General features: G+C 43.9%; 1 protein-coding gene across 4 annotated transcripts in view; it reads right to left on the bottom strand.

Moving 5' to 3' along the window:
* LOC143172002 (ubiquitin-associated protein 1-like) overlaps positions 1–25,153 on the bottom strand; it is a 52,844-nt gene that overhangs the window by 10,117 nt on the left and 17,574 nt on the right. For 2 of the 4 annotated variants that reach the window (XR_012997263.1, XR_012997261.1), the window contains exons 2-8: positions 22,819–22,859; positions 17,478–17,602; positions 13,980–14,909; positions 7,497–7,532; positions 6,843–7,040; positions 5,240–5,341; positions 3,025–3,827 (exon numbers count right to left, since the gene is read on the bottom strand). Coding sequence is in view for 1 of the 4 variants with exons in the window: in XM_076361212.1 (XP_076217327.1) it covers positions 3,687–3,827; positions 5,240–5,341; positions 6,843–7,040; positions 7,497–7,532; positions 13,980–14,909; positions 17,478–17,602; positions 22,819–22,852 (1,566 nt within the window). In the remaining 3 variants the exon portion in view is untranslated. Of the gene's footprint in view, positions 1–1,349; positions 3,828–5,239; positions 5,342–6,842; positions 7,041–7,496; positions 7,533–13,979; positions 14,910–17,477; positions 17,603–22,818; positions 22,860–24,905; positions 24,930–25,153 lie in introns of those variants that run through there. The other 2 variants (XR_012997262.1, XM_076361212.1) reach the window with 2 other exon arrangements.

Here is a 25,153-nt window from a genome sequence, read left to right as displayed (position 1 = left end):
GCCTTTCCACCAAGGCATCCAGACCTCAGTATCTGGCAGCAGCTAATGCAAGAAGGCAGAACAACCTCTGACAAAGTTAAAACAGTGCCAAGTGCCAGGTACATAAATCAATCTGATGTGAGAACCTAAGGAAAAGCCCTAAGGTCTCAAGTGTGACCAGGGATGCAGTCGTCATCTCACCAGCTAGCAGCAGGGCAGAGCCCAGCCTCGCACCAGCCATCAGCAGGACCTCCCCACATCCAGGCTGAGCTTTGTTCGTAACTTGACAGGAGGGAATGACAATACCAGAGTAATAGCAATGCATGGCACCTAAAACAACATTCAAGTCTCATCACATTGTATCACTTATTACACATTTCTTCAGAAGTGCCTCTCCCCTAAGCCACCAGGTTAATCCCCTCCAAGCCACTCTATCACTCCCCCTCCTCAACTGGACAGGGGAGAGAAAAATATAACAAAAGGCTCGTGGGTTGAGATAAGGACAGGGAGATCACTCAGCAATTACCATCATGGGCAAAACAGACTCGACTCGGGGAAACTAATTTAATTTATTACCAGAGTAGGGTAGTGAGAAATAAAACCAGATCTTAAAAACACCTTCCCCCCACCCCTCCCTTCTTCCCAGGCTCAACTTCACTCCCAATTTCTCTACCTCCTCCCCCCAAGCGGCACAGGGGGATGGGGAATGGGGGTTGCAGTCAGTTCATCACACATCGTCTCTGCTGCTCCTTCCTCCTCACTCCCTTCCCCTGCTCCAGCATGGGGTCCCACCCATGGGAGACAGTCCTCCATGAACTGTTCCAGCATGGGTCCTTTCCACAGGGTGCAGTCCTTCAGGAACAGACTGCTCCAGCGTGGGTTCCCCACGGGGTCACAAGTCCTGCCAGAAAACCTGCTCCAGCATGGGCTCCTCTCCACAGGGTCACAGTTCCTGCCAGGAGCCTGCTCCAGCACAGGCTCTCCATGGGGTCACAGCTTCCTTCGGGGCACATCCACCTGCTCTGGCATGGGGTCCTCCATGGGCTGCAGGGTGGATATCTGCTCCACCATGGACCTCCATGGGCTGCAGGGGAACAACCTGCGTCACCATGGTCTTCACCACGGGCTGCAGGGAAATCTCTGCTCCAGCCCCTAGTACACCTCCTCCCCCTCCTTCACTGACCTTGGTGTCTGTATAGTTGTTTCTCTCACATATTCTCACTCCTCTCTTCCAGCTGCTGTTGTGCAGCAGTTTTTTCCCCCCTTCTTAAATATGTTATCACAGAGGCGCTACCACTATCACTGCTCAGCTTTGGCCAGCAGTGGGTCCATCTTGGAGCCAGCTGGCATTGGCTCTATCAGACATGGGGGCAGCTTCTGGCATCTTCTCACAGAAGCCACGCCTGTAGCCCCTCTGCTACCAAAACCTTGCCACGCAAACCCAATACAGATGTAAATCCAGAAACCTCACTGACGAAGCAAGAGCAGCACCACCAGGGAAGACAGACAGGTACATCTCTTTGGAAGGAGGAAACCAGCTTTACAGGTATCGCTTCCCATCTTCACCTCTGCTCTCACCTCTACAACAGTCTCCATCAGCAGAGTAGTTACTGTAGTGGGGGGATTGAAAAAAAAACTTAACACACATTAAACACAACCAAAGAGATGATTTTATTCAGAGATTTGGTCTGAATAGTTGTTTCTTCACTGGCAAGACTTCTTGCCCCTTAAGGACTGTCTAGTACCAGACAGGGATTTGTTTGGATATTCATTTGAGAAAACTGAAACAAGCAACACAAACAAATGCTCTCAGCAGTGACAGTAAAGCAGTTTAAGTTTTGTTTTCCAGCTTTTCTGACTAATCAGGAACCCCATTTCCTTGTTTCAAAATGTCACGTTTCTCACCTGGGAAGAAAAGCTGGGCAACTGCTTTACCTGCACCCACAGAGGCAGCAGCTGCTGACTCACCAGCTGCTGAATGTCCTTCTTAGACAAGTTTTAATTTCAACCCCACCACTAGAAGCTGGTGAAGCTCAATGCTACGGGATACGATGCCAGGCAATCTGCCCTGGTCCTACTCATCATCTATCTCCACATCTCCTAGATACTTGCCAGCTACATCTCTCCTCAGCATTGTTTTGTTTTAAGTAAAGGCATGTAATTAAGATAGTTGAGCATCTCACCGAATTCTAGGAGTTAACACTGGACCCAAATTAGATGTTTTGGTCATATAGTTAACAACATAATGGAGACAAATGCCCTCTTCTTCAGGGTCCTGATGAGCTAAAACCTCCTACTGAAAAGCTTAAACTGAGGCAATGAGCTGAGCCGTTTTCCCCTCCCAAAGTCCAATACTCCCAGCTCCATGCTTTAACATGAGTTTGGATCCCTAGGCTTGGTTTTTGCAACAAAACAAGAATAAGCCACAGAAAAAGAGCAGCCTGTTCCACCACTGCAGCCGTCTGCCTGGAGACCTCTGGTTGTTCTGCCCAACAGACAGTGTTCACATGTGCCTACAGGAGCAGGCAGCACCTGGGCAGGCAGGATCCAGCACATTCTTCATCTGCTGAAGCCAAAGAGCATGAGAGATGGGAATCATGACACTGGGAGTTATATTTGAGGGTTTTGTTAGTTGTTCTTCTGCAGAATCAAAATATTTAGCAAGTTACTTTAAGGATTCCTCAAGACTGCTGATATTTTATGTATTTAGAACTTGAACAATGTACAACGTAATACTTTGAACTATCAAAACCAACCCAAAACCTGATTTCTAGTACTAGATGTTATTATGTAATTCTATAGCAGTGTGAGAAATGGAACTAATGCAGTGAGTATATTTGTTTTAAAGAAAGTGCTTGAAAGAAACTTCCTGCATCACGCTGAGTGAGTATTATTTAAAACAAAAAGATAACTGATTTCCTAGCAGGGCATTGTCTTAAATATCCTACAAACCTGGGGGGATTAAGAATACTGAGCCCCAAGCTCTCGGCCTTCAGGTTCAAGAACCAACACAAGTTGCAGGTCCAGGTAGAGTTCACAGCTTACCTGTTTGAAGAGAACTTACACACCACTCCGCATTGGATGCTCACGTCTGGCAGAAGTGTTGGATGCATGGGTTAAAAAAACCCAAAAAAAACCAAAACAAGAGGAACAGCTTCTCTCTTTATGCATAGCGACAGTTTCTGAACCAGTGTTTTACTAAGTTACAGATTAACTTTCAACCAAGAAGTAAAACTCCATTGCACTAAAGGTCAAATTTAACCAGTTAATCTGGACTGTGACACAGTCAAGTAATTCAGTACAAGCAGACACCATGAAAGCAGCTTCAAAGAACCAAATCATCCTAGTTTCAGAAACAACTTAGTATTCTTCTGTCCAACTCCAGTGCAACAGTGAGGGGGAGAAAACACTCCTGTCTCTACCTATGTACAATTCCAGTAGAGGTTGAGCAGTCTAAACTCTCCGTGGCCAAGCTGGAAAAAGGAAAAACTTAGGAAAGGACACTTTAAAAATTTAATTTAAGAAAGAAAGTTGGCTCTCAGTTGAAAGAGAAACGCTGGAGTGATGCACGCGGGTGGGCTTGCTCAGTCACTCTCCCATGTATGTGAAAAGCCAGACTCCTTCCTGCAGAGAGCAAGTCACACTGGATGCGAAGGTGGCGGGGTTGGTCCTGCTCCATTGCATGCTAAGAATCCAGGAATGTGTTTTCAGCTGGCTCCTGCACGGGCCATTAGATCTTCCAAAGCATTGTGTTGGTCGTTGTTATGTAATAATAAGACCTCCTTAATGTCTTTTAGTTCAAAGCCCATTTCTTTAAATTGACTCATTAGTTGGAGAAGTTCTGTGATCTGAAAGACACAGACAGTCCATTATTTGCAAAAGAAGAGGATCAGTGCTTGGTGGAGGTTTAGCACAGAGCCAGTCTTCAGCAACTGAGCACCTCATGGGGTAGATTCCTACTCCCCAAGTACAGCCTGGTCCAGCTCCGTTGGGAGAAAGTCCACTCACATGAGAGCTGGCAGAGCTCTGGGTGCAGTAGCCCACAGAGCCTCACTTTCAGTCCCCTGTGTTTGCAGTCCTGCATTTCCAAAATCCTCTTCAGCAAGGGCAAAGTTCAGTCTGTTGGGGTGTCTCTCCCAGTAGGAAACTTATCAGCCTGGCCTAATTCAGACTCTGATTAATGTCACCCTGCTCCCCCATCTAGCAGCTACTGCTACATCTGAATTTTTTTTAAAGTTACTTTGACTTTGGGAACAGTACAGTAGTCCTTGCTATCAAATGGCTCTTCAGATCTAGGGCAAACTTGGAAGATTAGCACAAATCCTATTGGACACACTGTGTCCAATACTACCAACATCAACCACGAATCCTTCCTGAGCTTTGAAAAAATAAAGTAACAAGTGAATCAACTGATCAGACTTTTATGAACCTTCTGCCATTTACAGGGTCTCTACTCCACTCCAGGGGGGACACACAACAACCACCAAAAAAACAACCAAACAAAAAAAAACCCAGGTTGAAATGGACAATCAGAGATTAGCGATTTCCAATTTTGGAGTTAAGCCAGTAGCAAATGTGTTTCCTGAACTCAGTCACTTCTCCCACTTCTGTTTGCAAGCTCATCACTAAGTTCAAGAAAGGCATATATATGTCTGGGGGGGGTTGGGTTGCACCTCTAAAGATTTCATATTGGCACACAACAGGCTGGCCAAACTTCAAAAGATCCTGCTGTCCTCTGCCCTGGCTACCTGCTCCTGCCTCTGTACCTTTGGTGCTGGTAAAGCAGCCAGACAGTGAACCAGACCCCAAAAAACTATTTTCTAGCTTCTTCCAGAGCGAGCCCTAATCCAATTTGCTGAGCAGCCAGGCAGATGCATTTGTACAAGGGAGAAAATGCACAGCCAGGGCAGGCTGGCAGGGTTTGAAAGATAATTTGCTGCTTCTGAAATTAACTGTCTGTACCAAACACCTCGCCCACAAGAGAACTCTGGGTTCAGAACATTATAATGAGAATAAGCAGGGTCTTTAATAAATCCTGTCCCCATAAAAATGCATTCAAGTGAGTGATAAAGCAATGCAGAAGAACTCTAATATTTTAACACATATTCACTTTATCACTGCAAGGATGTCCTTCAGCAGTCAGTTTTGGAAATAAGGCAGCATTACCACGAAAGCCAGAATTACATCAGCCAGAAGAACTGCTGCTGGAATTCCCCATCACAGCACATTCTCTCTATTACTTAGCACATTGTGCCCTCACCTTCTCCTCTGAACACTGGTGCATTTCCAAAGCTGCTTCAACAAGAAGTGGATCAAAGCCCTTCTCACAAAGCTGTCCATGTGCAAACAGGTAATCCAAGACCTGTGGGGAATGAAGAAAAGAAGCTAAGTTTGCAGAATGGCATTCGCAGCGCGCGGTTGAATACCATCCCTGTACACACAGAAGGGCTAAGCACAGCTCTACCCCAGGCTTCACCAGGGACCGAGATAAAGTCCTTCCTAGTAGAGTTGAGACGCTCTTTATGCAAGAGCTTGTTCAGAGAAAAAAAAATGAGCCCTTCTGTCCTCCTGCGCTCTCCCACCAGCTCTGAATGTCACCTTCCACTCTAGTCAAAAGTCTCAGAAACCTATCTTTAGCCTTCCGTGCCTGATCACTGAGCAGAAGGCAGAAGTTTAACTGTGCTTTTTATACTACAAGTTTTTAAAATGAAACTGTAGGTCCAGCAGTCAAGATGTGTCAGCTTTTAGCTTCCTTTCAGACAGCCGCAAGAGCTGATGCAATCTGAAAGCAGTCAGCCTTTTAAGATCAACTCAGCATACTGGTGAGTGAGCTGCAAATCCCAGCTCACACACCCAGAAATCGCTACCAAATTTCTCATCTGTCCTCAGCTTTGAGAGGTACAGGGAAAGGTCAGATAGGTAATTCTAGGAAGGCAAAAGAACACAGCCTGCAAATACAGCAGGATTTAAAACTGCCCTCTTAAGGGCCTTTTTTTTTTTTTTCCATTTGATACTACAGTTCACTCCAGTGCACAGCTTAAACGGCTCTCAATGCATAGGTAGTGGGCAAGCAGATCAGCTCCACAAGCAGAAGTCACTGGGACACTCCTCCTCCCCAGGTGACAGGCACAGTCCCGCCAGGCGATGCTCTGTGCAGCGCACACAGCCTGCTTAGGGTCAGCACGGAAAGTTTGGCCACACTCTCCCTGCTTTAAAGTGTTTGTTTGAAGCAGATCCAAGACCCAGAGCCACACTTCACCCTGCAGCGCTCTATGCTATGTGACCTGGTTTTAGCAAGCGTTTGAGGCAACACATGAAGCAGGAAGCACCACAACCAGAGCACACAAAAAGAGTCAGTCAGTGGTGCCTTGTGAGAGCCTTTCAGGGCTGTCATAAGCCTACAGGGGCCAATCTCTCTACAAGGAGAGAGATCAGCATCATAACCCGTGCTCAGAACAAGGGAAACTGGCTGGTTTTTTGTCACACAGCACTAAGCATGGCATAGAGCCACGCTAAGCTTCCTTCAGATGGTTTTGTGGCTCCTGGGAAGATCCAGTACCTCTCCCAGCTTCATGTAGAGCTAAGGGCCCATCCCAAGCTCAGTGCAGCTCTGACCCAGCACCCACAGGTGTGGCTGACTCAAGCAGTCTCTCATAAGAAACATGCAGACACTTTTCCTTGGTTTTGGGAGCCTTTACTGCCAGATGACAAGTTCTCTAGCAGTTAATATTGCAGCAGCTACAGGCTACAACCCCTTGTTAGAATAAAAGTATTCCCCCCCATCCATTTTGCAAACCCAAGGTTGTTTCTCAGCAGAGTCAGCATCCAATCAAGGATTTCTTTCCCGTTGCACAAGCTCTTACCTGGTCTATGTTCTGTCCCTTCTTCTTCATAGCTTTCAGAACATTCTCAGGCGAGTACCCCATGTTGACAACCGTCTCTATGCACTGCCTCTCGCTAACGGAGAGGACCTGCTGTAGTTCAGGAGCGGGGCCACCCAACTGCTTTGTGCAGTTGGTGTTATTGGGCACTTTAGACACTGGGAAGTTTTGGTGCATTACCTAAAGGGGAAAACCCAGAGGCTGAGGTGATGGTCGTCATCTGCATCCCCACATCCTGTTTCTGGCTAGCGCAGAACCAGGATATCACATGTAATTAATCCAAGAGGCTTTCTAGACTGCCCTTGGGAAGTTACTCACTGTTAGGATGAAACCAAGCAGTGCACATAGTCTGACTCCCACCATACTCTTTTTACCCTCAAAACAATCAACAACCCAGATGCTTTGCAATATACCCTCTCCTACCGGTGGGACCAAAACCTTTCAATACCAAACCTTTGCAACAGTGAAGGTCCTTATGACACAGCCAAACCCTGTGCCTTAGAGGAAGCATGGAGATTGCTTCCTTCACCCCAAGTTTACTCATCACCTATGATTTTCTGTACTCAAAGGAACACTACTTCAGGAGACTTTCAGAAACACAATCCAGTGCAAGCACACAGGTATTTGGGAACTTACCACAGGGATTTCTGTTTCCTTGTAGTCTGGGTGTACCTGTTGGACAACACACGAATAAGATGACTATGAACATTATGCACCAGTGAACAGAATTTGCTACAGCTGGGGGAGAAGGGTTTTATGGAGAGATCTGGGGATAAGTCTACCATACTAGGGAGACTTGTGGTCTGATCAGGCTTCCACATTGAGATGCAGATGTTACGCAGTTGTGTATAGTTATAGAATAGCCATCATAAAGATTGTTTCTTCTCTCACCACTCTACAAAAACAGATTATACTCCAAGAAGGATGTGTCCCCCCTCATAATTGTAAGCTTGTTTATTCTGTCACCATGACTGCTACATGTTCATACAGCTCAGTGTAACACATTGGCTCCTGTTCAGCTCTTGACCCAGTGCTACGCTGCCTGAATGACAGTGGTAACTTCAGTCATTGCCTAGAGACTTCCCTTGATTTTTTTTGACCATGAGAAGGGGTAAGAGAAACATATACCCCTTTTCTACTCTCAAAGCACTGTATTTCATACACCATATATGAGCAATATGGCACACTGGCTAAAAAGAGCATGTGATTTTTCTACTAACACCCAATGCTTGATCCCATTCCCAGTACACCAACAAGACTGAGTAAAGTTCCCTGCTGTACACCTGCACCGTTTCTGCAGAACCAGGCTACCAGAGGGCAGAACCAACCCATCACTTTATACTACTTTGCCCAAGGTAACAGGAGTGCAAAGTCAGAACTTTGCCCCATCAAATCTGCACGTTTCAATTAATCCATTTAAAAGTCTTCCTGCACTTTAAATCAAATTAGAAAAGACTACAAGAAATTACTTTGGACCAAGAGCCTCTATTTATTGCCTTTCCTTAATACCTTTTTAAGCCAACATAGATCACTTGAAAGCTTGTCCACTTCTTTCAGAAAGGCCTTCTTTGGGCCCAAACAAAAACAAACCCCACAAAACCAAAACATCCCCACCCCCCAAACCACACCACAACAACAAAAAACTCTTTATAGAAAAGCAATTTTGAGAATATATATTAGGATTTTGGCAAATTCCATCTATTGGGAGGAAAAAAAAAAAAAAGGAGGCTTTGTTCTGCATTTCTGCCCATTTTCATCTCCAGGATAAGAATTTATCTTTTCTAGGAGACAAAGCCTGAGAAATCATGTTCAGTCTGATGGACTGGTTTACCCAAGAACTTCTCCTCATGGTGGTAGAGGGGTTCAAAGCTCTTCACACACCCCTGTCCTGGTTTCGGCTGGGATAGAGTTAATTTTCTTCCTAGTAGCTGGTACAGTGCTGTGTTTTGGATTTAGTATGAGAATAATGTTAATAACACACTGATGTTTTAGTTGTTGCTGAGTAGTGCTTACACCAGTCAAGGACCTATGATCTTCGGTCATAGGCTTGCCAAGCTGGTGAAGAGGGCTTTAAACTAGAGATGCCGGGGGAGGGGAACCTCAGTCCATCCCACTCCTACCAGTTTGATGCCAGGGCCAGCAATAGATGCCCAGAGCCTGGAGAAGGAACACAGGTCAGCAGGAGAGCGCCTGAAGAGCAGCACAAAGGAACTCCAGCCAGTAAGACAGCTTCATCGGGGGCCCAACTTAAATGCCTCTATGCAAACGCACGTAGCATGGGGAATAACCAAGAGGCGTTAGAGACATGCGCACGCCTGCAGGGCTACGACCTTATTGGCATCACGGAGATGTGGTGGGATGGCTCCTATGACTGGAGTGTTGGGATGGAGGGATACAGGCCCTTTAGGAAGGACAGGCAGGGGAGACAAGGAGGGGGTGTCACCCTCTATGTCAATGACCAGCTGGAGTGCATGGAGCTCTGCCTGGGGATGGATGAGGAGCCAACCGAGAGCTTATGGGTCAGAATTAAAGGGAAGGCAGGGACAGGTGACATTACGGTGGGGGTCTGCTACAGGCCACCCGACCAGGAAGACCGAGCGGATGAGGCCCTCTATAGACAGATAGGAGCAGCCTCACGCTCACAAGCCCTGGTCCTCGTGGGGGACTTCAACCACCCCGACATCTGTTGGAGGGACAACATGGCAGGGCATAAGCAATCCGGGAGGTTCCTGGAATGCATCGATGATATAACTTCCTTCTCCAAGTGGCAGAGGAGCCAGCGAGGAGAGGGGCTATGCTGGACCTTGTTCTCACCAACAAGGAGGGGCTGGTGGGGAATGTGAAGCTCAAGGGCAGCCTGGGCTGCAGTGACCACGAAATGGTGGAGTTCAAGATCCTTAGGGCACCGAGGAGGGCGCACAGCAAGCTCACTACCCTGGACTGCAGGAGAGCAGACTTTGGCCTCTTCAGGGATCTGCTTGGTAGAGCGCCATGGGACAAAGCCCTAGAGGGAAGAGGGGCCCAAGAAAGCTGGGTAATATTCAAGGATCACCTCCTTCAAGCTCAGGAGCGATGCATGCCAACAAAGAGGAAGTCAGGCAAAAACACCAGGAGGCCTGCATGGATGAACAAGGAGCTCCTGGACAAACTCAAACACAAAAAGGAAGCCTACAGAGGGTGGAAGCAAGGACAGGTAGCCTGGGAGGAATACAGAGAAATTGTCTGAGCAGCCAGGGATCAGGTTAGGGAAGCTAAAGCCCTGATAGAATTAAATCTGGCCAGGGACATCAAGGGCAACAAGAAAAGATTCTATAGGTATGTCAGGGATAAAAGGAAGACGAGGGAAAATGTGGGCCCTCTCCGGAATGAAACGGGAGACCTGGTTACCCGGGATACGGGGAAGGATACGGGGAAGGCAGAGGTACTCAATGACTTTTTTGCCTTGGTCTTCACTGGCAAGTACCCGAGCCTCACCGCCCAAGCCGCAGAAGGCAAAGGCGGGGACTGGGAGAATGAAGAGCCGCCCACTGTGGGAGAACATCAGGTTCGAGACCATCTAAGGCACCTGAAGGTGCACGAGTCCATGGGACCCGATGAGATCCATCCATGGGTCCTGAAGGAACTGGTAGATGAAGTTGCTAAGCCACTATCCATCGTATTTGAGAAGTCGTGGCAGTCCGGAGAAGTTCCCACTGACTGGAAAAGGGGGAACATAACCCCCATTTTTAAAAAGGGAAGAAAGGAAGACCCGGGGAACTACAGGCCAGTCAGTCTCAGCTCTGTGCCTGGGAAGATCATGGAACAGATCCTCCTGGAAGCTATGCTAAGGCACATGGAGGACAGGGAGGTGACTGGAGACAGCCAGCATGGCTTCACCAAGGGCAAGTCCTGCCTGACTAACCTAGTGGCCTTCTCTGATGGGGTGACTACATCAGTGGACACAGGAAGGGCTACAGATGTCATCTCTCTGGACCTCTGTAAGGCCTTTGACGCAGTCCCCCACAACACCCTTCTCTCTAAACTGGAGAGGTATGGATTTGATGGGTGGACTGTCCGGTGGGTGAGGAATTGGTTAGATGGTCACATCCAGAGGGTAGTGGTCAACGGCTCAATGTCCAGATGGAGACTGGTGACGAGTGGCATCGGGGACTGGCTGGGCATCAGTCAGTGGGTGGTGAGCAATTGCATTGTGCATCACTTGCTTTGTATATTCTTTTATCATTATTATTTCTATTTTATTCTATTTCAATTATTAAACTGTTTTTATCTCAACCCACAAGTTCTCACTTTTACTCTTCCAATTCTCTCCCCCATCCCACCTGGGGGGGGGGGAGGGAGAGTGAGCAAGCAGCTGTGTAGTGCTCAGTTGCCAGCTGAGGTTAAACCACAACAACCCCCTTCCTCCAGGCACTTTTGCTAGAGCAAAAAGCACTAGAATATGGAATACACTGAAATAGGGGTCTGGAGTAGCCCTGAAATCAGCTGGTTATCAAATTGAAGGATAATGCTTTGTTACTGATGCTGCAGTCAGGAAAACCAAAACTGCTTCTGACACCAGAGATTCAGGAGTCCAGGAAAACCAACTCCTCCTCGCTCTATTTGAGCTTGACAGCTTGTGGTCAGTGACTTCCAGCAGAGGAGGGAAACACCTAAAGGAATTGCAGGGGACAAAGCCAGGACTGGTCACTCAGCAGCCACGCTCCCTTACATCTCAAACTTGCATTTCAGTGCCCTTCAAGAAGCAGACATGCAGTGCTTTCAGTATGTGCTTGCACACTGCGCTTACTTTTAGGGACTTCATACAGAGGCCGGGAGCCCTGCCTGCAGCTGGTGTGTCCACACACATCATGCTACTGCAGCAGTATATATTCTGAATGGTCCACCAGGAGTGCCCCATCCTGTAACCAGAGATTTCTGTAAATAAAATACATCATACTAATCAGGTCTCTGACCAGCTTTGTTTAATTCCAACCTGTTGTCTTCACTAGTCATTTCTTCCTCTGCCAATGCTGCAAAAAGCAAACTAGTGAGCTTCAAAAAGATACTCGGGGGGGGGGGGGGGGGGGGGGGGGCACCCAGGACAGAATCAGTGCAGCCTCAGAAATCACAAGTTTATGCTTTAACAGTGAATTGGATTTAGGGTTTTTTGGATGGAAAGACTCCAGTGGTAACTCCAAATCCAAAGTTACAATTTCTAGTCTTGTGAGAAAAAATAAATATATATATAAAATCACTGTGGAATACACTGGGACATATAATTGTCCTGAGGCTTTCTAAAAAGGACAGGCTTATTCTTGTGTAACCTTGAAGAAAAAGGACACACAACCCTTCTGCTCCCAGCCACAGGGATGACTGACTTCCTTCTATCATTTTCATACTCTGAGGATTTTTGTTACATTTACTTCAATTTCTTGCAGCTCAGCTGTCATTTTCCAGCCACTGGGACCATATTGTGGAAATATGAAACAAGTATATTCTGAAGTCTTGGAACTGAAACAGAAAGAACTAGTTCTGTTGGCATACCTATTTCTTGGTTTGCTACTTCCAAAGCAGAAATAGTTTCAAATGAAGATCTTTATTACTTCTCCTAGTAAGACTATTTTGTGTTTGTTTATCAGTTTGTATCTTCCCTTACAGCATTCTCAAGAATACACCTTCCCTCTTGGTCTTTAATGTGTTTTAATCCAGCATAGAGATTTGAATAATTAGAGTGAAAAATTTGGCTATCTGAATGCCCATCTATGTAGTTGTAAGTGATCTTTCATGTTAATCCCTAGAGATGTGTCATACTTCGAGGTTTCACCTGAGCTACATACGATCATACAATCACCTCTCAAACCTGTGATCTGTAGCAGTGAGCAGTTGCTCAGCACATTGCTGCTTTTACCAAAGTTTACTGTATTAAATTTGTTCTAGTGATCAATAAACAGCTGTTCTGCTCTGTTCTGCTGTGCTCTGACGAATACACTAGTTGCCAGAATGCTGTATTTCGCAATTAATAATGCATTTACCTAAGCCTGAAAAGAGAAGAACAACAGGAGAAAAGCAGTGTCACTTGTTTCAGAGCATGTGGTGTCAACACAAAAGCCTACAGTATGCCAGTAAGACCACAGAACCATTGAAGCACCGCTTATATTGGACAGAAGAAACCAGATTATTTTAGAGCCAGCTAGAAGATTTGACTACACAGTTTCCACTAGGCTTCATGAGTATTGGTGTCCAGATCTAAGGTTCTTTGGGGAAAAAAGCCCACAAGCTTAGTCAAATCTCTGCTCTTATTCACAAAGAGACAAAGACAACAGCTGGTGTGAAATTAAGTGTCCCCAAAGTAATTTTAGAGAACTTGCTACAAGTTTGAGGAAACGAAGCGTCAAACTCCTGTCTCAGAGCTGTACAGCAACCAAATGTAACATTAGTGATCTGAGATGATCCTCAAGACTGCTTTTGGTATCCACAAAGCAATCCTTCCACCCTCCTTTACAAGAAAGAGGGTAAATACCAGATTTCAGACCACCATCATTGTCATCCTTTCAAAGGTTAGATTTAAAAAAAAAAAAAAACACAAACAAAAACCCCAAACAACCCCCCCAACAATCCTTTCACCACAGCACTTTTTTCTTCCCTGAATGACACAGCACATGTGTTTTTAATCTATTATCACTTCTATTCCTTGAAAAGCCTGCATTTCCCATTATTCCCAGCAAATAAGCAAGCCAAGGAACAAATCTAGCAGAGATTTAACTCAAAACCTAAGAGCAGTTCAGAATCTGATATATCTCAGTTGGATAAGACAGAATGCAGGACTGTACAAAGAAGATGTCTTATACGCTTAGCTCAAAAGTGTGCAACTACGAACAAGAACTGAAAAGCTGAAAGAAAAGTCACCAGAATTGATCTAGAAATATCAGATTTGGAGGAAGCCTGCAGAGTAATAATCTGAGGTTCAGAACTGCCAGCGCAAAGACCTGTTTGATCAATTTGCTGCATAAATGAAGAGGAACTACCACACATGATCTACACACCATTCCCATTAAATGACAGGACATTTCAGAAGCAACATTTGCCTCCGCACCTCCACATCTCCCCAGCAACCCCAATCCTAATCCACTGCATGTTTACCGTAGTCACTGTGCTTCGAGATGATGATTCTTCTGTACAAACTGTTGACACAGCCAGGAAAGGCAGCCTGGATGAAGAGGATAATGTTGATGTCTCCATGCCACTGTCCTCATTTAGAGCAGAAAGACCAACCATATGGTGTCCATTCAGTTCACTAGCTTTACTCTGAGCACAGGTCTGCAAAGAGCTGAGCAAAGTGCCATTGCGAAGACAGGAGGTGCTGTGGAAAGTGCTCGTGAGCTTTGATGATTTTTGATCACTCTCATCAGAGTCAAGTTTAGGAAAGGACAGGGATTTGATATTGCTCACTGAAGTGATAGGGGACAGGGACACTTTGGAAGACAAGGACATCTTTTCACAGTTTCCCAACTGCGGTAAAGTGATAAAGCCATTGGGTTTGTGAAGGGGCTTGAAGTCCAACGCGGCCCTTTCTATGGATGCCAGAACTTCCTCATCTTGCAACACAGACTCAGACCCTCCTTTGGGCAAAGTATTATCTAACAGCTGGGCAACAATTGGCCCAGCAGTACCAACATGAATTTCAAGAATATTTTTTAATTCCTCCTTATCATCGATAGTTTTTAATTCCAGTTTGTCAAATGGGTCATCTTCACATTCAAAATCAGCTGGGTTGAAGTCTGCTTTTGGATGAGGTGAACTGAGAACCTTCTGCTTCACAGCGCTGCTGTTGACTGGCGTGGGAGTAAGAATATTATTGTGCTGCAGGCTAGCGAGGATGGGGTTAATAGGAGGAGGCATGGCCTCAGGGCAAGGTCCCTCTGAGAACCCCATTTTGTTGCTGTCCTCTGGAGCTGCTTTTGAGTTCGCTAGCACTTCTTCTGCCTTGCATTCAGCTTCTCTCTGGGCAGCTTCAATTTTTTTGATATCTTCAGCCCACTTGATTGTTTTCTTTTCCAGTGAGAAGTCATACTGACCAAGGGCAGAAGGGAAAGGAGAGGGGGGAAAAAAAAAAGATAGTTATAAGGATCATAACCACTACTTCTAACATCAACATAAGTAACAGAATAAGAGCTATATGAGTTACCATGGACAGGCATCAATTTTTTCCCAGTATCTCTTGTAACCTACAGACTGGCAAAGCTAGAAGACACCAGTAGTAGTTCATTTTGCCTCTAGCAGCAAAACCTGTCTATAGTCTGGATTAGAATATCATATTTTGCCTCCTTCCTACATTTAGTTTTGCTTTAGAGCTACTGATCATCCCAACATCAGTTTCACAGCCCTCCCACCCTCTCCCCCCAAGACAATGGATGTAGCAGGGGAAGTCTAATGCATTACTAGATGGACAATCATACCCAGATCTGGCACCACTGAACTACCCCCTGTCCACAAGTTCCACATGTCATTCAAAACTACAGCAGAGTATTTTTGCATCCAAAGACCGGTACGGTATTACTCAGTTCCCCCTAAAAGATTCTTAAGGAACTTGATATTAGAGTTTTATACCCACTGGTTTAAGAGGGGTTGGTATTCTTACTCCAGTGCCAATGGCTCACCAGCCAAAGGGGATATACTGGCTACACCGATGATAACTACCTGCAATAGCAGATTTTGCTGCAGTTACTGGCATGACAGGATCCCACAAGCTTTTCTCATTTAACATCAGCTCCTTCAGGGCCAGGTTAGCACAGGAAGGCATTTGTAAGCTACTCACTACCAGTTTACTGACCACCATAGTGGCCTGGTTGAGAGGACAAAATTCTGAACAGACTAAATTACTTAAAGCAGTAATATCTTATGAATAATGAACAGCTTCAAATGCTCTTTAAATAACCACAAAGTGTTCAGAGAACACAGCCTACAAGCTAAGTCCAGGGTATAACCTACCTGTGACTCACAAGAAGTCATAAGATATCCTTGCCAGTATAACAGCACAGAACCAAACAGGAGTGCTCTTGCCATGGGACTGGTAGGTCATACAAATTCCTAGCTATAAAGAGCAACAAACCAGCAAGGCTTGCTAGGCCTCTACTAGGCTTTTCTGGGACTCACTATGTGTTGCGTCACATCCTATCCTACAGGAGACTCCAGCGAGATCCTGGAGACTGTTGTCTCAACTGTATAACAGTTTTCCCTTCCCTCAGCTCTAAGACTCCAAGAGGTGCGATACACTGTTTATCAGCAAGGTGACTTTGAAAAACAACTCACTGGCAGAAGTGCTGGGCACTACTCATTATACATTCTTTGCTATCTGAGCAGAGCTATCTTAGTTGTGTGTGTGTGTGGTTATATATACACACATACCCCCCAAGATGGACTAAAGCCGTATTTTTTTTAATATTAAAAAAATGGGGGATATTTATATAAAATATATGGCTTCAAGCAGTTTTGTTTCCCTGCACTTTTTTTTTTAAACAGCTCTCACTACAGCTGTAAAAAAAGTCAAATTGCACTGCGAGATGCATAGTCTACATAGTCACATCATATTATGCAAGGTGTTGCAGTCCAATTTGGCATACTATACTTGGAGCCTCAGCTTGGCAGGAAAATGGAGACATAGCACTATGAAGCCAGCAATAAGACATTAGAGTCTCCTTTAGCTCTCCCACACCAACTTAGCTGGGTGGAAATGTGTGTATTAGGACAATCAGGTAATCATTTAATGGTTATAATGAAAAAGCCATGATGTAGGGTAATTCAGATATTCAGCTCTCCAGTGGATGAGTTGCAGGGCAGGGAAAAAAAATGCAGAGTCATCTACAGCAATCTGTCACAGCTGAAGTGAAAACAATCATCAGTTTGGACTGACCAAGGAAAATCATGGATCCAAATGAGACAACATAGTTCCATTAGATTTCCTGTATCACAACCTGCATTTGTAGATTAGATTTGGAGATTAGATTTTCAACATTTATGCTAAAGCAATTGATTTTATGCTACCAAGAGTTTATGGTAACAGAGACATGCTCCTCAAAGACCTGGAAGTCATCCGTGCCAAGCTGTAACCTGTTTGCCCTACAGCTGAAAAAGAATTCCCACTCAGAACTGCGCAGAAAACAAGAACTGGAAGTTTATTTCTTCATCCTGCTATTGTGAGAACCCATAAAGTATGGTTATAGAAACACCTGTTACCCTCAAACAAGATTCTGCAAGTATGCCATAGCAGGGGTGTATCAGTTCTTACCATTTTTCCTCTTAAAAACGCTACTCAAATTTAGTCAGGGTAACATTTAGACCTATAACTATTACACAAAACCATGGTGCTTTTTTGAAGTAGATACACTAAAATAAATGCTATTAGGCTTTTTAAAGTGATAAGAAATAGAAACTTTTTGCACAGCCTATCATTTTTATCTTTCTATATATTCTAACAGATCTTCTGCAGCTACTGCCTGGCATATGAAATGACACTACGGGACCAACAAGACTAACATTTGAACACGTGTGCAAACTGTGACTACTTGTGATTTACAGCACCATGTGTTGGGGGCCAGGGGTGAGTAGGAAGAGAGTGGAAAGGCAAAACACATCACTTACCTGGGCTTCTCTGACAAGCTGAGAAGAATCATGCAGGCAGAAACCAATGGGTAATCCAACCTTCGCTGGGGTTGTGAATTTGTCTCCTATCTTAAATGGGACATCATCAAGGTAACTGAAAGGCCCTAAGATCAAAAGCAGAAATTGTATCAAAAAACTCTTACAAGTTTAATGCATTCAATTAAGACTCACATTTCTGTATTTGGGAGCTATTTTATCTCTGCTGCCCCAACTACACTAGGTGACTCAATACAAAGGAAGTTGCTTGATCAGAAACACATTGAATCTGTTTGGACTTCATTGCCTCAGTTTTGTTTTTGGTGGTTTTTTTTTTTTTAAATGTTCTAGCTCATAACTATTTAAAAAACAAAAAACAAAACATACAACACAACAATCGAACAGATTTTGAAGTCAATATACCCAACTGTCATGGTTTAACCCAGCAGGCAGCTAAACACCACACAGCCGTTCACTCACTCCCCCACAGTGGGATGGGGGAAAGAATCAAGAAAAAAGTAGTAAAATTCGTCAGTTGAGATAAAGACAATTTAATAGGACAAAGAAGGAAGGGAAAATAATAATGATAAAAGAATATACAAAACAAGTGATGCACAATGCAATTGCTCGCCACCTGCCAACCGATGCCCAGCCAGTCCCCGAGCAGCAGCTGCGCCCCCCCAGCCAACTCCCCTCAGTTTTTTTGTTCAGCATGACATCATACAGTATGGAATACCCCTTTGGCCAGTTTGGGTCAGCTGTCCTGGTTGTGTCCCCTCCCAGCTTCTCACTGGCAGGGCAGTATGAGAAATCCTTAGTGTAACCACTGCTTAGCAACAACTAAAACATCAGTGTGTTATTAACATTATTCTCATACTAAATCCAAAACACAGCACTGTACCAGCTACAAGGAAGGAAATTAACTCTATCCCAGCCGAAACCAGGATATCATTTTAGCTTCCCTTGTGACAAGACTATGCCTACACAACTGGAAGCTGAAGCTTTCCTGAACACTGTATTCTATTACGTCTCTATAAAAAGATCCATCATTTTTGTCATAGTCAAAACAAGCTTTAAAATGACCCAGCTTTAGAACAGCTAAGACAAACTAAAATCCAGGTTTTGGCATACAAGTAGGAAGTAACATTTGGACAGAAGTGGTCACAAGGGCAGAGTGGCCCAAAGTCTAGACATTCCACTTTAACCAAAACACAGTGAAATAGCTCAAGACTATTTAGCATAGCAATTCTGATTTTTGAAACAAGGCAATATAACTTAATCAGCTGTCTGATTTGTGATCACTCCAATGAGAGGCCTCAGACTTATTTCATGGTCCTCCATCTGTCCTTTATATCTATCACTTACACGTGGTATTTAAAAAGTGTTTTAGGACAAAACTCTTTCTTCAGGCATCCTACAAACTCATGAGGCAGAATCACTTAGAGCTCAACCACCTCCCAGAAGCCAGACTATAGGTTTGTTTTCCTTGAGCTGCTGTGAAGAAGTATTAGAAAACCCACAGTATAAATTGCACTCAGTTTCTCAATTAACTGAAAGGTGTCTCTTGGATCACTGGTCTAAGCTTTTGGAATTACAGGCAAGGTTTCTAGCTGTATATAACAACCTGAAGCATTCCTCTAGCACTCATTTGTAACTTTGCTTTGAGTGTTACAGATCCAAAAAGACATTAGTGGCAACATTAAGATGGTGTTCAGTGACTGACCTCTTGCTCAGCAAGCTGTGACTTGCCATTTTTATCTGACCCATTTTCATACACAGATGACAGTTTAAGTACTGTCTGTGTTCCTTCACTATTGACTCATATACAACAAGGCAGTCACAGGCTCCAAAAGGATGAGCAGCTTTTGAAAACAAGAACATTCTGTTAATTTGGAGTTAAATGTTTATGTGCTGTCATCACTTGAGCTGATACTATGCACCACACTGGCTGGTCCCAGAGTCCTGTTAGGACACAGGTGGTATTTCCTCCAGCTTTGAAACCATCAGGCTGAATAACCTACATCCCACCTGCACCACCAGGATGAAAAAGTGCTCCAGGCAGAATATAATAGCATTTTCACTGATCCTTACTGAGAAGCACGCATTCAAGCATTATGCAGCACAGCATCCAGATGGCACCTCACTGGCCACCAACACGGCATCCAAATAGCATTTGAGCTGGCAATTTGAGAACCTGGATATGCCAAAGTGTTTGCTTATGCAGAAATAGTAACTGTGGCAGCCTTTGCACTGAGTGGTAAGTCATGGCCAGGTCAGAGACAACCAGATCTCCTGACTGTTCAGAGGCTGGCGTGACTGCTGCTACTATGCCCTGCTTAGTCCCACTAGCACAAGTCCTACTCTAAGCAGGATGATCCAAGCAAAGCAGGATTACCACTCTGCACCAATCTCACAGCCCAAATTGCTCAGTGTGCAAATACTTAGACTTATTGACACAGTAAGTGGTAGACACCTCCCCTTGCACAGCCTTCTTGTTTGCCTGAAAGGGATACTAGCCACAGAGGGTACAAGCACACGTTGTGGTATTTACATAGCAACACACTGTTTTGGTACAGTAAAAAAAAAACCCTAAACACACCTAGACTAGATGGGCTGCACTGACAGCTGCCAGTTTAACCTCAGCAGCTAGACTAAGAAATAAAAACCTTCTAGTTTCTTCCCAGTATGCTGATTTTTTAATAATGACCACTGCTATAACCTCATCTTGAACACAACTCTGCTACAAAACCCACAAGCACGTTAAGAAACACACCAAGTGTTTTAAGACATTTGATGGTAAAAAGTCTTTCTGAAGCAAAATATTGATGCACATAGTATTCACTTTGTTCCAGCCCAGTCAGAACAGTACTAGTCTAGTGAAGTTAAAATCTGATCCAGAACACCAAGAATCCTTTTCTTTTTGTAAACAGATGACCCTTCTGCCTGAACACACTGATGGGTAAGGGTGCAAATTGTTTTAAATGGCAAATTCTAAAGCAATAAGCAAAACCTACATATAGCAAGTATTACACAAGCCACTGTTTCAATAGTCACGTGTTCAAGTGAAGCAATTAAAGGTTTGGTTTTTTTTAAACTGTTATTTAATATGGCTGTTAGCCACTGCATCCTTTTAGCAGTTAAAAGCATATTGAGGAAGTTCTGAGAATAGCCCTGGCAAAACTGTACCTGTCAGTCTGATCTCTGACACAACACGTACTATATGATATTCCTGGCCCAAGGATCTACTATGAGAGTAAGATTTTTTCTCCGCTTTAGCATAACGCAGAAATCACTGGCCAACTCATAGAAGTGTCCTCCAGTTTGGTAGCAAAATGGAAACATTTCAGATAAAATAGTTACTGGTTATGAATGGGGAACAGTTTTGAAACCAAGTGGAACTTAGTTTTTGTGGTCACACGAACCACACTTACATACTGTTCAGAAATTGGAGTTAAAAGCTTTCAAGTTGTATAGTGAGTGACAATACAACAGCAATATTAATGTACTGCACTTGGTATAACCCACACCTTTTGTGCAACAGATGAGAGCCGCATTTCTAGATGCCACTAATTACTACAACTTAAGCTTGAACTTCCAACTATTCAAATGACAGGAGAGCATTTGAAGTTACATGCTTCAGCATAGTTATAGGTGTATGCTAAGAATACCCTTCAAGACAGGAAAAGAGTTCCTTCCTCTCCATCCATACTTTATGTTCCCATCTTCATCTCCATCTGAACATGGTCCTGAGCAACCTGCTCTAGGTGGCTCTGCTTGAGCAGGGGGTTTGAACATGATCTCTAGAGGTCCCTTCCAACCTCAACCATTCTGTGATTCAATAACAGTCCTCTAACCTCCAATAAGCAGCTCAACAATAAGTACAAGAGATACATCAACTATGTTGACCAATTTCATCAGCCTGCCAGAGACACTTTGCCGAAGGTAGCTGTTGGGCTAGATGCTTTACAGTAAGCCAAAAAATCACTTAGTGGGATTAATTCTTAACAACCCTGGAAAAAAACTGGAAAAATTGCCCTGCTGATTTCTTAAGACATAATAAGCCAAGGAAGTTGCTCCACTACTCCTCAAACAGTACCGCTACAGTGTCACTGGTGTCATTAGGAACAGAGGATACACAAAAGGGTAGACAAGTTAACCAGCCAGCTTACAGTACCATTTGTTTTGATTTTGTTATTTTGAAGCCAGGAGCATGTTCCACCACACCATACTGTTTTGAGAAATATTTAGGACAAGTTGAATTCTAGCACCAAGCAGTGTCTTTGCTAGTCTGGTTTCAGAAGAAATAAAAACAGACTCAAAAGACAAGCAGTTCAGAGTGTTCATAGATACAAGAGAACAACTGCTGAAGAGCTGGCAGCTCTCTAATAAAGAAATTAATTGTCTTGCAGCAGGATCACTGGGCTACAGCAAGACGACCATCTAAAAATTAAGTTTTGATAGGCCATTTTTATTAATCCTTAACCATGTATTTAAGTGAGGCATTTCTTATTCTGTACTTCAATTTTACACTTGAATAAAAAGCTCAAGGAAAAATGGAATTCCCCAGGACCCTCTTATCTGAAAGATTATCCAGGAAGATCAAGGCTGAGTTTCTAAAAGCAGAAGTTTCTATAGCATGAAAAATCGTGTTAGAAATTTCACATGAACCTCCCAGTACTGCCTTGAATGATTACCGATTTGAAGAAGCTACATTACATACAACAAACTAAACTTTAATGTTCCACAGAAATATTAATCCTCCCAAATTACACCCCATTTTCTAGAAGATAAGCACATATAGAGGCAAATAATTTTTATGATACCAGTCATCTGCATGACACTACACATCTCAAATGTAGAAGATATTATCTTCTTCACTTGCCTGCTGAACCAGATTAGTCCAATTTAGGAAGAAATTCACTGCTGAGCAAAAAGCAAGTATAGCTCAATGATATATTAAAAGCTTCACTTTCAATCCAACTTCTCATGTGACTTCCATAGAAAGGAGCTACAGATCTAGCATCCACTTCAGCAAACATCAGATCAGTATCACAACTGCAGTTCAGCTTTGATTTTGAAGGGGGAAGTGGGGGAAGGGGAAGGTATTATTCCGCCATGAAGGAGCAGGGAACAGTCACAGACTGAATTTCAGTTTAACCAGAGAACAGGCACAGCATCAGCAAGCAACTATGCAAGAAGGAAGCCAAGGTGCTTCATTCCTAACAAAAAACTACTCAGAGGCTAAACAGATTAGTCTCTACGGACTGTCTAGGCTGGGACATTAGTCAGCAGCAACAGTAGGATTCATCCTATTGAAGGGACAAGGATGCCAAATTTCACTTACCATGAGAGTCGGATCCCAACTTCTTAGAAGCCATTTAGAACCTGAAAAACATTTTAAAACAGCTTTAACAACTTGATACATGTAGCACAGCATAAGCCTATGCAGTTCTACAGCATCTTATCTCTAGATTATGGGACACGTTGCAGACACTTGCTATTTATCCTGTTCCCAAGATAGATAAGCAAACTTACTTTATAGCTCTGAGAATTGACCAAGCAGACAAACAACTTAGCCCAAGGTCTGACAATCTAAATAGCACAAAGAAAAAAAAAAACCAGAGCTGAGAACCAACCAGGTTGATCAGGAAAGCAGAGAGTTCCAGATCAGTGCTCAGAGGCCGCTCTGTCCCAGCCCCATGGAGCACACTGCCTCCCCGGCATTAATAGCCCTTCCTACTGGAAATAACACACTGATCCTCTTCAGTTTAATCCCTGTTGCTCTAAAAAGGGATACTATCATATTGGGTATGCAGTCAATTAGCCAGCGTAGCACTGTCTAGATACACTGGGTAATGCACAGATAACAATACAGGTATAAAATAAATGGTACCATCAGGAAGATATTTTCAGATACACACAAGAAAATCAATGCTAACAGTAGTCCTCATCCACTGCCCACAGAATTTTACTAACAACTTTTAAAATTTGGATGCAAATCCTACATGGCCAAGATGTTAAACACAGAAGTGATGGAGGACAAGAGAAGTATATTTAGACAAGTAATTAGATAATTATTGTGAACCAGGTGTTTACGTAAATCATTACTCTGTCATGTATATGTAGATAATTTGTGTTACATTTATATTCTGTCATGTGTTTGATAAAGAACAGATGTTTGCGCATACCAATTAGTCCTGACCCTCTAAAGATAAAGAACCCTGACCTTCTGAAGATAGAAGACACAGGAACTATAAAAACAGTTTGTTGTAAAGTGGATAATGAGACAGTCTGATAAACGTAAAGGACCTTCAAGCTGTCAGCAATATATTCAAAGATCAGCGAAACCTGGCGCCAACTAGGTGAAAGGGGACAAGGAAGACTATCAGCCTTCACCAGAACGACCCCAGGCCAGAATTATTTGGAAGATCTGCGCAGACGCAACTAATTAGCATGAGGAGCGAGGACAGGCATGGTTAGATAATGAATATGTATAGGCGTTATTAGAATATTCATTACTCAATTGTATAAATGAGATGTAACTTTTGTTGTGGGCATGCACAATAGGTGGAGAGATCCCCCGTGCATCCAGCGCTGCAAATAAAGAATATACTACTTGGACAAATTCGTGAATCAGAAGTGCCTAGCCAGCTTTTAACACAGAGCAGGCCTGTCCTGAAAAAAGAACTGTTTTTAAGATAGAATTAGCTGTCTAATTAGCTGTCAGCTAAAACCCTGCTCCAGGATGCTTATGGTGTGTTCAATAACATAACTGGTTCTTTTGCTAGATTAGAAGTACATCACAAGATCTTTCTCAAGACACCACAGCATAATTCTTCAAATAACTGAATTTGTAAGTCCTCTTTTGACATTATACATGACAAAGAATCAGTTGCCCTTTGTTTCTGAAGTCCTCCAGCTCATAGACTGAAGTGAGCAACAGCCATTCCTCTAAAACAGGAGGTTATCTGGTACACCCCCCCCCCCCAACAGCAGACAGTGCTCAAAGCACAACTTGGAGCAGACCTAACATTCACACCCATCATTCCCCAATCAAGATCTTGCTCTTAGCCTCACTGTTTCCATTGTGGATTCCAACTGCAAATGTTACCTTAAAAGGAAGGGTGTCATAAGGTAAGGATTACACAGACAGCTTAGCTATTCCTCCTTGCAGCTGCTGACACATCTGGGGTCAGGAAGAGCCAGTTTCAAGTACTTTAGGAAAGTACCTTTTGCTGTGCAAAGGTCCCTTTCAACATTATGTTGAAATCAATAGGCGAACCAACCCTACTGGCTAATGGGAATTCAACACACAGCTAAAGTCAATGCTGCACAAAGAAGATTACCCAGGTGCAACCAGACTTCATGAAACACAGTGAGCAGATGCTAGGCTATAGGGAAGTGAGTCACACTGGGCAACTCCAGGCATACCTTGTATGTAAAGGTCGTGTGTCATTCTGCTCGATGTTTGTCAGGTTCTTCTCAGCACACATCACCATCTCTCTCAACATTAACATTACATCCAAAACCACTCCATTAAGCCAGAGAACTAGTTTTGTCACTAGCCAGCAACTGCTTCTCAGAAGTGAAGCCGCAATGTTTTGTTCAAAGACAGAATAAAAAGGAGGTGAAACAGTGCCGAGCCTGCCATCTCAGGAAGGCTGTCAAGGGCAAAGCCA

Source organism: Aptenodytes patagonicus, chromosome W, assembly GCF_965638725.1.
Source record: "Aptenodytes patagonicus chromosome W, bAptPat1.pri.cur, whole genome shotgun sequence".
In the NCBI taxonomy this organism is placed as follows: Eukaryota; Metazoa; Chordata; class Aves; order Sphenisciformes; family Spheniscidae; genus Aptenodytes; species Aptenodytes patagonicus.
The sequence above is the reverse complement of the archived record's forward strand: the minus strand, read 5'-3'. Positions and strand labels throughout refer to the sequence as shown.